The sequence below is a fragment of the Macrotis lagotis genome, chromosome 1, assembly GCF_037893015.1.
Source record: "Macrotis lagotis isolate mMagLag1 chromosome 1, bilby.v1.9.chrom.fasta, whole genome shotgun sequence".
In the NCBI taxonomy this organism is placed as follows: domain Eukaryota; kingdom Metazoa; phylum Chordata; class Mammalia; order Peramelemorphia; family Peramelidae; genus Macrotis; species Macrotis lagotis.
In genome coordinates this window covers 462,833,625-462,848,729 of record NC_133658.1, presented here as the reverse complement: position 1 = coordinate 462,848,729, position 15,105 = coordinate 462,833,625, and the positions used below count along the sequence as shown (strand labels likewise).

Here is a 15,105-nt window from a genome sequence, read left to right as displayed (position 1 = left end):
ATATCTGTCAGATTTATAGGTGTACAGTGATTATGAAGGCTCCATATCTATGTGTATGGATATGGAACTCACAAGAGTTCTAGTCCATGTCTGAGAATTCCAGAAGGGGATTGGGATCCTCTTTATATTCCCCTCTTGATCTGTTTTTGTTCTTTGCCAACTAGAGGAGTTAAGCAGTACAGACAACAGAGAATGGAGTTGAGATTGTAGCTGGTGAGAACTGAGTTCAAATACAGCCTATAACATTTGCTAAGTATCTGAACCTAGGCAAGTCTCTTTAACCTCAGTTTCCTCAACTGAAAAATGGGAATAATGGCAAGTTTTTCATAAAATTATGAGAATCAAATGAGATAATAGTCATAATAGTGCTTAATACAGCGTCTGGTATATTGTGGATATTCAATAAATATTTCCTTTCCAAAATGTAAAAGTTTGCTGGTTTTCTATTTAAATTTCAGAAGGTAAAACAAAGCAAAGACATATATATATACACACACACACACACACACATATATATGTATATATATATATATATATATATATATATACACTACACCATAAATTAAAGAGAATCGAATCAACCTTATTAAATTCTGTACTTCATTATAAATTGCAATCTAACCTTACAGTGATATTGATCTTTTCTTACCAGATAGCATACATGGACTTCTGATAGTTATTTTCCTTGGAGGCTTTTTTAAAAAAATTATTTTTATTTTTACTCAGGCTCCAAATGATTGAAACTGATAAAGTCTAATGATACCTAAGAATGAGGAATTACTATGTTACTTCAGTGCAAATGTTTTGATTTTTTTTAAGTTTTAGGATGATCTAGCATCTTAAGTCATGTTATATAACCAAGTTAGGTTAGAGTGAGCCACAAAAACTCATCTCAATACTGCTTTGTTTTTCCTTTCTCTGTAATCTATATTTACTGGTGACCTGGGTTACCCACAACAAATTTATCTGGTTAAGTTATCTCCACTTTACATAAAAATGTATCCCTTATACTCTGATGCCATGCATGAAATTCTGTGAAAATTTTCTCCAGTCATTGAATGTGTGTATATTAGGGGGATGAGAAGAGAGGTACTACTAACATAGTAGCATCCGGATTTATGAACAAAGGCAAGTACTGGCACTGACAAGCTAACCTTGCAGACATCTAAAACATACCAAGGATTGTTGTGGTTAAGAAAGGCCCTTCTCCCCATTTGTCCACTCTAAGTTCTAGCTATTTCTGCAGGCCTTGTGGGAAAACAAACTCATACTCTAAATGAAATATAATCCATTGAGAATGCGTATTGAGAACTCATGTTCACAGCAATGAAAATTTAGATCACTTAAACACCAGAATCAACAATTCCACACTAATTTCTGTCTCTACCCAAATATCTGGTTCATTGACTCATTGTACCATATTTTCAGAATCCACATTGTCTCTTTGTAGTCTTATGAGAGATTATCTAATCACCCATTATCCATCGTCACTCCTACAGTTCAGTATAATTGTCTGTCTTATATAATAAGCTAACTTCAATGAATTTGCCAACTTTTGTCTTCTGAATTCTTCCATTTGTCACATAGTTCATGAGAAAAGTTCTGATTCTTTGAACTTTATTGTGGAGCAGCATTCTGAAATATAGATTCTAGAGTAGATGGCTGAACATTGTGGAGTAAAGAATCCTACTTTGGTCTTTTGGGATATTTTCTTATTGAGCAACTCTTTACAGATATAGCTGGAAATAATTCAGTCCTATTTTAAAACTTCAGTTCTGATGTCCCAATCATACTGTTTTCTTGCTTTTGGTGATGGGAGAAATTATTTCATTACCTCCTTGATCTCTATGGTAAAAATCTCAATTATCTATATTAACGATTATGCAGGTAATTCAAAAGAATGACAATTGAAAGTCATTACGTTTTATTCTGGTGATGCTGGAATGTTTATGATAGACATTTGGGTACATAATTTTCTATTTTAGAGTAATATAACTTTTTGCATTCTTTCCTCAGTGGTGGAAGCTTGACTTAAAAAGTAGGTCTATGATTTAAGATTCTTTATAAGAAGCAATATAGCTAAAAATCACAGACAGACTTACTATAGAATAATATAATATTATAGAATAATACTATGACAATATAAAATTCACCAATTCAATAAATATTTCCTCATCAATAGTTATAAACAAAACCAACAAAAATTAGCCCTACATTTTTTCAAATGGGATTTAAAAAGATGATGTGTTGTAGTTAAAAGAACACTAGGTCTGTTCTCAGTCTTTTACTCTTTTCTCCAACTCTTCTCCCTCTCAATGCAATATCTCACTCTATACTTCACAAAGAAGAAAAAAGTGGAGACCATCTGTCATAAACTTTTTCTCCCCAATTTTACATATTGAATGAACTTAATATTTTCCATATTTCATCTTTATTTTTATTCCAAAATTATTCATTGAACAGATGGCCCTTCTCCTTAACAGTGTCATCTATTCTACTGGTACCCTTAAATTCATTTTCTGATCTCTTCCTGAAATGATATTTATCGTTGATTTATTCTCAGTTCTCTTCCTAGATTTCAGTCTCTTTTAATTCACTGGCTCTTTCCTTGCTTCTTAATAGATGTTTTCAAATCTCCTGAATCCTTACTATAACAAATCAAAATAACAAAGTCCTTTCACTTCACACTTCTAATCCCTCAGTCTATCTGCCTATATCTTTCCAGTCCCTCACAGTCTATAAAAATCTATCTATGCTTATTATCTCCAATTTATGATCTTTGAGTTGTTTTTTGGTTCATTGAAATCTTACTTTTGTCCTCACCATTATTTCGAAACTTATCAATGATGTATTTACCTGTAATTTTTAATTTTTTTTCTCATTTTTCATTATTCTTGACCTCTCTGTAACATTTGATTATACTGAATACCTCCCTCATCTTAACACTCTCTTCTCTGGGAATTCTTCTGATGTTGTTCTTTCTCAGTTTTCCTAGATGACCACCCTTCTCAGTCTCCTACTTTGGATTACTAAGCACTGAGTGTGTATGTATTCAGTGATCCTGGTATTTCTTTTCTTCTCTTTTCTATCTATTCTATCTCTCTAGATGACTTCATCAGTTTCTATGTATTTGAATGAAGCATTTGAATGAAGGAATCATTTTAATGAAGATGACTCTTAAATCCATAGCACCAGCTCCCAATTCTCTTTTGAACTCCAGTTTCTCATCTATATTTCCCTAATGGGCATCTTATCAAGATGGCCCATAAACATTGAAAACTCAACATTCCCAAAACAAATATCTTTCCTCCCAAATATACCCCTCCTCCTAACTTTCCTTTTTCTGTCAAAAACAGTTCAATCAAGTACATAATCTCAAGCATTTTCAACTATTCACTCAAACTCATCCATTTCCCCATATCTAATCAATCACAAAATTTTACCCATACTACTTCCACAGCATTTCTCATATCATTTTAGTTTCTAATTTCATAATGCCTCTAAACTATTTCCAAGTCTTAATTAATTCTTGTCTGAACTATCATAGTTGTTCAGTCATTTTTCAATTATTTCCAACCCTTCATCACCCTATTTGGGATATTCCTAGCAAAGATACTGGAATGGTTTGCCATTTCTTTCTTCAACTCATTTTATAAATGAGGAAACTGAGGCAAACAGGGTTAAGTGGAATGCCCAGGATCAGAAAGCTAGTGTCTGAGGCTAAATTTGACTCAAAAATATGAGTATTTATGACTCTAGACCTGGTATGCCATTAACTGTGCCACATAGAACTATCATTACAATCTTGTAATTGGTCTCCTCAACTTTGGCCTCATTTATTCTGTCATATAATTGCTAAAGTGATTGGCCTAAATCAAAGGACCTAAACATCTTCTCCTGATCAGGAAGATCCATCAACTCTAGTATAAAGTCCTATTTGAGATTTAAAGACCTTCACAATCTGTTTTCAAGCCATCTTCCTAAACTTCCTCTTACTGTAACCTATGATCCAGCCAAACTGATCTACATTCCATGACCTGTAAACTGCATTTCATTTTTCAACTAATTTTGCACAGGCACTTTTTTCACCTCTACCTCTTGTATTCCAAGCTATCATTAAGAATCAGTTCAAAAATGACCACTTACATGGTCTTTCCTGATTATCACTACAGTCAGCACTTTTGAAAAAAAAATTACTTGATATTCATTTTATATTCAAATATTCTTATCTCTAAATATTTTGCATCCTAGATACAGAAGGTTAAAAACCTTCCAGCTTTTCTAACAAAAGTATGAACTCCTGGTTTTTTTGTTTGAAATTTTGTCTTGTATCCTAATCACCAAACACATTGCTTACCAGAATTGAATCCACATCTAAGTCCTGGCTTTATCTCTAAATAAGTAAGTAACCATGGAAAAGTGACAGCCTTTCTGGATCTCTATTCACTAATATGTAAAACGACCTTAATGACTTAAGTTTGCACTATTAGAGTTAAAAGTTGCCTACACATTTAATAGATAAAGAAATCTATACTAGGGAGCCTAAATGACTTTTCAAAAGTCACAAGACAGTTCCAAGAATTGAATTCAAATCCACTGATATTTTTACTATTTCATTCTCTAAGGTCCTGCCTAATACAAAAGTTGTATGAAATAACTATCTAGTTTTTGCTAAACCTGATGGCATTATTTCACTTTTCATCCTTTTTTTGACCTTGGCAAAACTCAGAGCATCATATTCAACAATATATGAATTATAGGGCCACGTCATTTCCTCAAAGTGCTTTTTTTTGAATGTGTGTATATACTTAATGTTTCAGTACATGTGTATCTCACTAAATATGGCAGCTTGGTGGTACAATGGATACAGCACTGACCTTGGAGCCAGGAGGATGGGTGTTCAAATCCAATCTCAGACATTGCCACTTACTAGTATGTGACCTTGGGCAAGTCACTTAACCCTGATTGCCTCGCATCAGGGCCATCTCTACTCATCCTGATTCATATCTGGTCCCTGAACCCAGATGGCTCCAGAGAAGAAAGTGAGGCTGGTGACTTAGCACAGTACCCCCTCACTCAAATTCAATTCTTGTGCTTGTCATGGCATCACTTCTCTTCAAGAATAAAGGACAAACATAATTAAATGTATGTTCCTGATTATGTAAGTGTAAGTATAGCTAATATTGTTCTATTTTTATATTTATTCTATTTCATATATTTAATAAGTCCTTGATCATATTGAAGGCCTTTCTACTTTTTTTTAATTGATCTTTATATCTATCTCCAGAGATTCCTTTTAGAAAATCGTATCATAAAATATTTTTTCTTGAGAAGAAAGAATTGACCTTTTTGTTTTAGAGTAGAATAGACTGTTTTCTAATCTCTCCACTTAATGAGTTTGAAAGATGATCTATCCATAAGATCTCTTCTAACTTTAAAATTATGTTGTTATTGCTCATTCATTTACAATCCTGTTTGACTCTTCATGACCCCATTTGCTGTTTTCTTGGAAAATAAACTAAGATGGTTTATCATTTTCTTTAGCTCATTTTAAAGATAAGGAAACTGAGGCAAACAGGGTTACCTAGTATGTATCTGAGGTCAGAAATTGAACTCATGAAGATAAATCTTTCTGTCTCTATCTGGAACTCTAGCCACTAGTCATAGGGAGTCTCTGTCAAGGCTTCACCAGAGCAACATGGCAGCCAAAGTTAATTTAAAAGGTAACTGATAGTTCTGTAGCCAGATTCCATTCTGAATACTGTCTTCAGGTCAACATGATACATTTATGGAAGGACTATATTGAAAAGGGCATTCCAAAGGAATATGAAAAGAATAAGTAAAGGAACTGGAGAGGATATGTTGAAAGAATTTAGGGGTTTGAAGACTGTAGAAGAGAAGATTTAGGGTAAGTATAATGACAATTTTCAAGTATATAATGGTCAAGGAATATGGAAGTTGTTGAAAAATAACCTGGGGCTCAATGTAAGCAAGGACTTCCTAATAGAATTATGTGAAATGAATCTCTCAAAGTTCCTCTTCAATGGAAATCTTCAAGCAAAAATAATGCTACTCTACTTGATGCAAAGGGGCAGCCAGATGGTTCAATGGTTAGCATATCAGGCCTGGAGTCAGGAGACTCATTTCCCTTTGTTCAAATTCAAACTCAGACACTTACTAGTGGTGTGACCCTGGGCAAGTCACTTAATACTGTTTGCACAGTTTCTTCATCTGTAAAATGAACTAGGGAAGGAAATGGGAAATCACACTAAACCTTTGCCAAGAAAAGCCCCCAATAAAGAATTCCAAAGAGCTGGACTTGAGTTAAATGACTCAAAAACAACTTGCTGCAGATGTTGTAGTAGATATTCTTGGTAACAGAAATTCTTGGTCTTATAGGCATTGAACTAGATGACTTCTGAGGTCCCTGAGAGCTGCCAAATTCCCCGATTTCTCCTAGGTTAAGGTACAAAGTTAGCTTTCATTCTTCAACTAATGGAAGAAATGATTCTGTCTCCAATTTAACATGTTTTCCAAAACTTTAGCAAGTTCTCCTTCCCCAGTCCCAAAGAAGTTGTAAAGACATTTGAATTCTTATGGGAGCCTGCTACATAAAAGAATCCGGTGATAAACTCTTTTATCATTAACATGACCATTTGCTAATTAAAAAAAAAATAGACAGGTTCTCAAAACCGAGAAGACCCTAATTAACTCTAAGTCTTTGGCTAAGTCCTTCAGAGAAATATTTTTTTTCTTAACTTACATTTTAATGAACTGGCACACAGATATAATTAAGGAACATATTTATTGAATGCCCTGTCCTAAATTCAAAATTGTGATGTGGGACATTACAAAAACTTAATTCTTTGAACAGAGAATCATTCACTCATGTGTTTTATGTAACTTTCAAAGGAAGTCTTATAGTGCATAGTGTAGAATTTAATTTGGGTTAAATTCAGAATGTTTTGAAAGTTGAGCCAAAGAACTAGGAATGGAAGCCAGGAAATTCTAAGGTAGATTTTGGTCCTCTTCTCCCATTTTGACTCCCTGAATGTTTGTGAGTCTGAGCACCTAATTGAAAATTTGTTCCACAGTTGACTCAATCCATCATTCTTGAGTATGTGCACACCACAAAATCACCAGTTTGAAGTTTTGTGAGCCTGGGGCTAATTTGTGGCTGTGAAGGTTCTGGATGAGCTAATTGTTTATTTACTTTTTGTTAAAGGAGACACAGGCCCTTTAAGTGGAAATAACTAATCACCATTGCAGCTTTTTTTGCCAAAATAAACAGCTTCCAATTATTACAAAAGAAAATCCTCAGATCTCTAATAAGCTACCTAAGCAAACCCATCAGCATTATAAAGTGAATAATGTACCATTAGGCAAGTATCTCTTAACACTAATCAAATATTAGAACCCTGGGGCCAAGATTGCAGAATCTACTATTTTTCCACATGCCAACATTATTCCATTTATTTTCTCCATAAGCTTTCCTTAGTCTTGGCAAGGAAACAGGTATCCTCTTTATTCCTAGTCTCTGATCAGCAAACTATTTTTTTTTTTAACCCACTTCTCCCAAGACTTTGGGAACATACTGATGGTTAGAAGTAAAATGCTCTCCCTTCACTTCACTTCCTTTCACTAGGAAAACTCCTAGCAAATCATTGGAGACCTGAATTCTTACCCTGGTTCTATTCATTTCCTTATCCTATGATCTTTAGCAAATCATTTCATTTGTTTCAGCCTCACTTTCTGCATGAATAAAGTATAGATGATTCTAAGTGCACTCCCTAGCTCAAGTGAGGGTAAAGAAGGAATTTTGCAAAGAAAAATTCAAATTGAAAAAAAAGTAATAGTTGTGAGAATTGATCCCCAAATCATTTCATTTTCAGACTGGACCCACTAACAATAGAGAAGAAACAGGAACATTAGATTTAACCTTGAAGAGAGTAATGTGCTTCAATAGCCTCATCTTTTTGATGTTCTTCTGCCTTGCAGAAAGGATAGAGAGAATAACAATTCCATTCTTTTTGTTAAAATACTAGTGCAAAACAATGCAAATGTAGAATAAAATAGAATGCTGCTAATATGAAAGATGCTTCCTGCACAACTAGAGGTCAAGAGGTACAGTAATTATATTTTGTATGTATAAAAATAGATATGTTTTTCTATGTGAATAACTGGAGTTTAAGAAGTCATCTCATTCTAAACACTAGCTTCAAGAGTATGGGTTCTTTTATATCTATTGTAAAATCTCTTTGTACCATCTAAAACCAAAGATGTGATGTGGGAAAGCTGTTTGGTCTTCTTTATTTACTCAATTTTCTTACAAGAGATAGTTTACTCCCTTGGAAACAATGTGCACCTGCATACAAAAGGAAGTATCTGCCTTCAAACCCCCCAATTGCTTATTTATAGAAAACGGCAAATTAAATTCTACTAATCTTGCGGGTAAAAAGCCCTTTCCTGATGAAACAGGTTGTAAAAGCCTGAAGCAAAGGAAATCATGCTATAAAAAAACACACTGAATAGTACGTGTGCTATACCTTGATACCCACACCTCCCTTTCAATAAAAGACAATGTGAGGTTTAGCTTTTTTTATAAGGAGATCATGCTACCATCCTTTCCGAACTTAAAAGAGCTTAATCCCTGTAATTTAGATAAATCACACAGGCATTACCAGGTTAGGGTTAAAACTCCAAGAATGGCTTTGCAATTGATTACAAAAACAGCAGTTATTAAGTCCTAACTGAGTAATTTGCAGCTTATTTCACCCCAGCTAATTAAAATGTAATCACTATTGTTTGGCAATGTGCATTCTGTCAGCAGTTTTACTTCAGAAGAGAAATCATGCCAAGAAACCACAAAAAAAGCCTTTCACTAGGCATTGGCTTGATCTAAACTGGCTCTTTAACCACTGAAACTGTAAAACAAATAAATTACAACAACTGACAATTCAATAAAAAAGATACTAATTCCCCCAGGGAAGAGACTTTTTTGGGGTATTTTTTTCCCCTGAGGAGGTGGCTGTTGTTTAAACCACAAAGGTGAAGTATCTTCTCAAGAGATTCATTCATTTCTAGGGCAGTGTTTTCTGTTTTGATAAAAGGTTTAGCAACTCAGGAAGACTTTTGTGTAGTTTCGCTTTGAAGCAGATGGAGGTTAAAACAGCTTTGATTTTATATTTTTGTTTGTTTTCTTTTTCTTCTTTTGAACATATACTCAGGAAGATTTTAGTACTATGTCAACTACTAGGAGACCTGAAAACTGGTAAAGTTTTTTTTAAATACATAACAGCTATGTGTGTCACACACACACACACACACACACACACACACACACACACAAACACACATACTTCAAGAGTTATTACCCAACTCTGACTAGCTCTCCTAGACTTAAATGGGTCCTTTAAATGAGTCCCGAGGAAAAGCCCTGACTCTATACTTCTTTCCCCAATATTTTCAATGCAACTCCAAAAATTTCCTTTGGAATTTCAAAGGTCATCAATACTCTCAGGGAACCCACTTTACACCCATGTATTTGGCGGGGGGGAGGGGGCAGAGGGGAAACGATCTGTTGATTTGTTGATTCTTCGTTCTTTCATTCATTCATTCACTCAGGGCAAAGGGCTCTCAACCTCCAGACTTTTCCACTTCTGGATGCAGTCGTAGCATTTTCTCAAGTAGAGAGCAGGTGGGCATCTCAAGTGAAATGGGACAAGTGAGACAAGGAGGAGGGTAGAGAGGGAGATGAAAGGAGAACAGAAATAATGAGCTTGGATAAATGATTTCCTAAAAGCAACATTTCATCTGGGACTCTGGGAACTGCTTCTGGATCCATCCAGCTGGCCAAAGTTTTCCTCGGTTTGATACCCTGGCAATATACATCTCTCATAGGTCCTCGACCTCCCAACTCCCAGCAGGTTGCTAAGACTTTCTGTTCTTCTATGATCCTCTTACAGATCTCTCACACAAAAGGGAGTCCCCAAAGCTAAACATCCAAGGACCATTTGCCTTCCCTCGGGCTTTATTCTAAAGGAGGAAGAAAAAGAAGAGAGACAGAGACAGAAAAGAGAGACAGAGGGGAAAACACGAGAGAGAGAGAGAGAGAGAGAGAGAGAGAGAGACAGACAGACAGACAGACAGACAGACAGACAGACAGACAGAGAGAGAGAGCAACCTAAAAACAGAGACATTTTCTAGTAAATTATAAGATCTAATTGGAAAGGACTTTAGAGAATCTTCTCGCTAGTAGGGACTGAGTCATTTATGGTTATTTATACCCACAGCGCCTCGTACCCGTGCCTGGCCCGATAAACGGTGAATTATAGGATTAAAGCTTTAGAACTGGAAGGTCATCTAATCCAAACCTTTTCATTCCACAACTAAGGAAACTGGAGCTCAGAAAGGTTAAGAGACTTTCCCAAGGTCACACAGGTAAAAAGTGGCAGACCCACAGTTGAGCCCACGTCTTCTGCACTCAATGGTCTTTCTACTACTCCACGCTACTTCCCAGGAGATTCATCCAGACTTTGTATAGAGGCAGCACAACCCACTCCCAACGACTTCCCACCCCACCCCCACCTCCCTTTCTTTCCTCACCCCGTGCCTCATCTCATTTATTAGTTTGAGACTAAAGCTTTAAAGCTCTGAAACTGGACAGACACACACACCCATGCATGCTAATGGGTAAAAACAACCCTGCCCCAGGCGTTCGATGGGCGCCGGAATCTTCCTCCGGGTAGTCTGGATTTTGCCCCGCGCAATGTCAAAGGGATTCTAAACAGGCCAGAAAAAGGGAGGGGATTGATCCCAGACTGGCACCTGCAGGGAGGAGAGGATGACGATTCTCTTGCCTCTTCTTGCAAGGAAGAAGCCCAGGTACCTCTGCCACAGCCTGTTTTACCTCCCTGACTCACCTCCCAACAATCCTGCCTCTAATAACCACACATGCAGCAGCTAACCCCTTGGGACTTTGGGCAACTGAGCTAATAGTTTGGGGAAACTATTCCAAAAAACAATATGGAAAGATTAGTAGCCTGTTCTACATAAGCATCTCTAATCTCTCCCAGGGGTTGGGGCTGTACAGGGGAACCGGGAGTGGGTGAGCTTTAATTTCACAAGCAAATAAACCAAACCAAAGATGCCCCTTTGGGGTTCCTTATGGGTTTAGAGGATCAAACTGAAGGTGAGTTGAGGAGGACAGAAAAGTCCGCCATCCCCACTTTCTGCTAACCCTGAAAGGCAGGACTCCCGCAGGCTGTCGATCTTTGCAGAGAAGTTTTGCTCCAGAGGCTTTACTTGGTAAGCTCCAACTCCCACCTAAGAAAAATGGTTTCACAGCGCACCCCCGCGCCCCAGTCCTTCAAAGCTGGGAAATCCAGAGGAGTGCAAGTGACAGACCAGAGGACAGACAGCCCTGGGGCAAAGTGGCTGCCGGAGAGGTAGAGTGAGAGATGGAGAAGGGCAGTATTTTTAGGCAGTGTGGAGATTTATTTTTTAAACCATACCTGGAAATGCTTGAAGAAGGCTGAGATTCGAGTGATCTGCAGGCTAAGGCACCTGGAGGTGCATCTGGCTCTGTAAACACTGACAGCAGAAAGAGTCTCGTCCTGCTTGCGGGCGGCAGCACCAAGCCCCGCAGCTGTAGCCAGGCAGCCCCAGGAAGCCGTAATCCAGAGGAAAAGGGTCAGAAACACGCCTGGATCCTTTAACACCATCGCTTTGGATGTGGGGAGGGGGAACAAGGGGACTACAAGGAGCAAGAGACGCCTGGATAAGCTCCTAAGCACCGGTCTGGTGCTGGACTACTAGGGGAACCTCACTGCTGCAGAAACTAAAAAAGAAAGTTCAATCATTCAACTCTGTTCACCCCCGCCCTCCCCCTCCCCACTCCCCTCAGACCTCCCCTCCCCAACATACACCCCTCCCCTCACTCCCTGGAGGGGGTGGGGTGAGGGTGACAGTCGACTATGCCATTGGCTGGAAGAAATGTGAGTGACAGTTGAGGCCGGGCTGTCTGTCCCTGGGCAGGTCTTACGAGCTGGAAGCAAAGGGGCAAGGAAAAAAGTGAAGGAGGGACTGGCAAAAGTTACCCACCCTCCTCCCATTCCACAAACATTCCGGCTTTGAAACCTGTATGCACACCTTGGGGACTCACCCATTCTCCTTTCCCCTCCTCCTCCTCACATACACGCCTCAGGTAAGACATAGGCAGGCAATTTCCTGGTATTATTCAGTTGTTGCCATTCAGATATACATACATATATATATATGTGTGTGTGTGTGTGTGTGTGTGTGTGTGTGTGTGTGTGTATCTGAATGTATATATGTATGTATATATATATATATATATATATATATATATATATATGTATGTATGTATATAATAGGCACTTGTGGCTGGTCTCCCAAGAGGAAAACCAGGAAAAGATATTAGGGACTTGGTTCCTCCAGAGGAATTGCTACATGAAATATGGATAAGTCATCTACCTAAATGTCCCGAAGTTGTCTAGGCAAATTTAGCCTAGAAACATTACTCAGATTTTCATTTACTGAAAAATGAGTTTCTAATATAGGATTCATCTTCCCTAAGATACAATGAGCAGTACAGGGCAGCATGATGAGCACTGCAATGGAAAAAGGCTATTAAGAGAAAAGGGAAGTAACATGATGTTATAGAAGGCAATATGAATTTTGGATTGTAGAATTGAGAACTAAAAGGTTATCTTAGAAATCAACTAATCCTACTGGTGGACCCTTCTGCAGTCTGCTGAAGCTCATGGACCTCACAAAGTGTTTTTAAATGCATAAAATAAAATAAAGTTATAAAGGAACCTAGTTATAATTAAATAAAGTAATCAAAGTATTTTTTAAGTTCACACTGGGGGTGGCTGGGTGGCACAGTGGATAGAGCACCAGCTTTGGAGTCAGGAGTACTGAGTTCAAGTCCAGCTTCAGACACTTAATAATTACCTAGCTGTGTGGCCTTGAGCAAGCCACTTAACCCCAATGCCTTGCAAAAACCTATAAAAAAATGTTCACACTGGATGAGAACCTCTGATCTAGTACAACCTTTTTAGTTTATAAATAGGGAAACTGAGACTTAGAGAAATCATAATTATTTGTGTTAGATTTATGTCATGGATTACAGAATTTAATAAGAAACAAAATTTATCCACATCAACTCTCTCATACAAGTGAAGAAATTAGGACCCAAAGATTAAGTGACTTGCCCAAGACACAGATGTAATAACAGAGCTAGGATTGAACTCATGTGAGCACTCTGATTCCAAGTCTAGAGCATTTCCCACTCAACTACACTAGTTCATTGGATCTCTGTTCAGTGCCTTTTCCATTAATATATCCATCTGAACTTGAAAATGTCTACTGCATCTATGTTTAGAGGAAATACCTTCATCTCCCTGAGTGTCAGTTTTCCTTATCTGTAAATGGAGACTTCCATCTCTATATTCAATAAAAGGGGGTTGCAGGGGAAATATCACTGACCTTTTTCTTTTTCTTAAATGATGGTTCAGAAAAATTCATGGAATGTCACAGATGCTCTGATCTCCATTATAGTATGAGTCTAAGAACTGAGTAATAAAATTAATCTTTTTAATGATTGAGAAACTTGTATGTACATATATTCTATATAGTGTAATTATATCAGTATATGACTAATAGCTAAAACGAATAAGTTTAAAACTATTTGATGTTATAATCTTCTATAGTACTTTGAGGTCAGCAACTTGTATTAGATCCAGGGCCACTAGATATTGTAAAAATCACTTTATATTTCTAAGAGTCACTATCTATGTCTTTACAAAGAAAAAAGAATCATGACCTTCCTCGTGTGATTGTTTTTAAGGCTCAAATAAGTATATATATGTGTGTGTGTGTGTGTGTGTGTGTGTATAATATGTATCATATAAACATATGTGTGTATATATATATATATACCTAGCCTTATTTACTTCACTACTTAGAAAATTTTAAAATACTAGTTCATTATTATTATTACTCTAAGAATTAAGGTAGGTAGGAGAAGTCTTGAGTATTTGAACGTATATGAAGAGAATGTTTTCTATTATATATGCACATAACTTTTTAAAATATCTGATTAGCTATGTATTTATGTATACTTATACTGATAAATAAAAGTACTCAAGATACCTATTCCCCCTTATATTCAAATACATTTATATTCTAATATGAACATACTTAGGTCTACCACTTATTCACATAAAATATATAAATCTATGGTCACAGAATTTAGTTTAAATTCTAAGGATTAGATATGGATAATTTATGTATTCTGATAGTTCTAAGGATTAGATATGGATAATTTATGTATTCTGATAGCACATAAGCTCTTTGAGGTCAGGGACAGTTTTCATTTTTGTCTTTTTCCCTCCAGAGTTTATAACAGTGTCTGACACATAGGAAGAACCAAATAAGCATTTGTTTATTTGATATATCTGAATACTTAGTATCTCTTGACTAATTTGCTATATTTTCTGTACTTTAACTCAATCATTGAGAGATCTAAAAATCTCATCTAAAAATCTCTATATAGCTATAACATGCTTTCTTTGGTCTAGTACGTGATCTAACATAAATATCTTTAACAATGTTAATCAACTATTCCAACAACTCATATGTATGTTTGTCAATATGTATGGTTAAAGAATGTATAAACTCAACAGGTTTGACTTTACTAAGGAGTCCAGGCTATCAAGCACAATAACTCTCCATTTAGATTTTTAAAAAATGATTTCCAGCTAAAATTTGAGTGAAATGCTTCAACCCAATGATTTTCTTAGATTCCCAAATCTATGATTGAAATGTTATTTAGCTGGATAATTATATTATTTCTGTTGCAAACTATGTTGCATAAAAGCAGAGTCTAGAGTTGGATAGAAATGAATAAAATAATATTTAAGTCAATTGATCTTGTTAATATTGTGGAACTCTGTTTTGCTGTAAAAAATTATTCTTTTCACTCGTTAATTACTAAAATGTTTTCATGATAGATGAGCAAATTTCAAAAAATGTTCATTCTTAGATATAAAGTTATACCAGTTATATCATAGGTTTTTT

The 15,105-nt window shown here is 36.4% G+C and overlaps 1 protein-coding gene across 4 annotated transcripts in view; it reads right to left on the bottom strand.

Annotated features, from left to right (window-relative positions):
* ANOS1 (anosmin 1) overlaps positions 1-11,870 on the bottom strand; it is a 246,491-nt gene extending 234,621 nt beyond the window's left edge. For all 4 annotated transcript variants that reach the window (XM_074213594.1, XM_074213597.1, XM_074213595.1 and 1 more), the window contains exon 1: positions 11,514-11,870. In XM_074213594.1, the coding sequence (XP_074069695.1) occupies positions 11,514-11,723 (210 nt within the window). In that variant the 5' untranslated portion in view covers positions 11,724-11,870. The remainder of the gene's footprint in view (positions 1-11,513) is intronic.
* Positions 11,871-15,105: the final 3,235 nt, after the last annotated feature.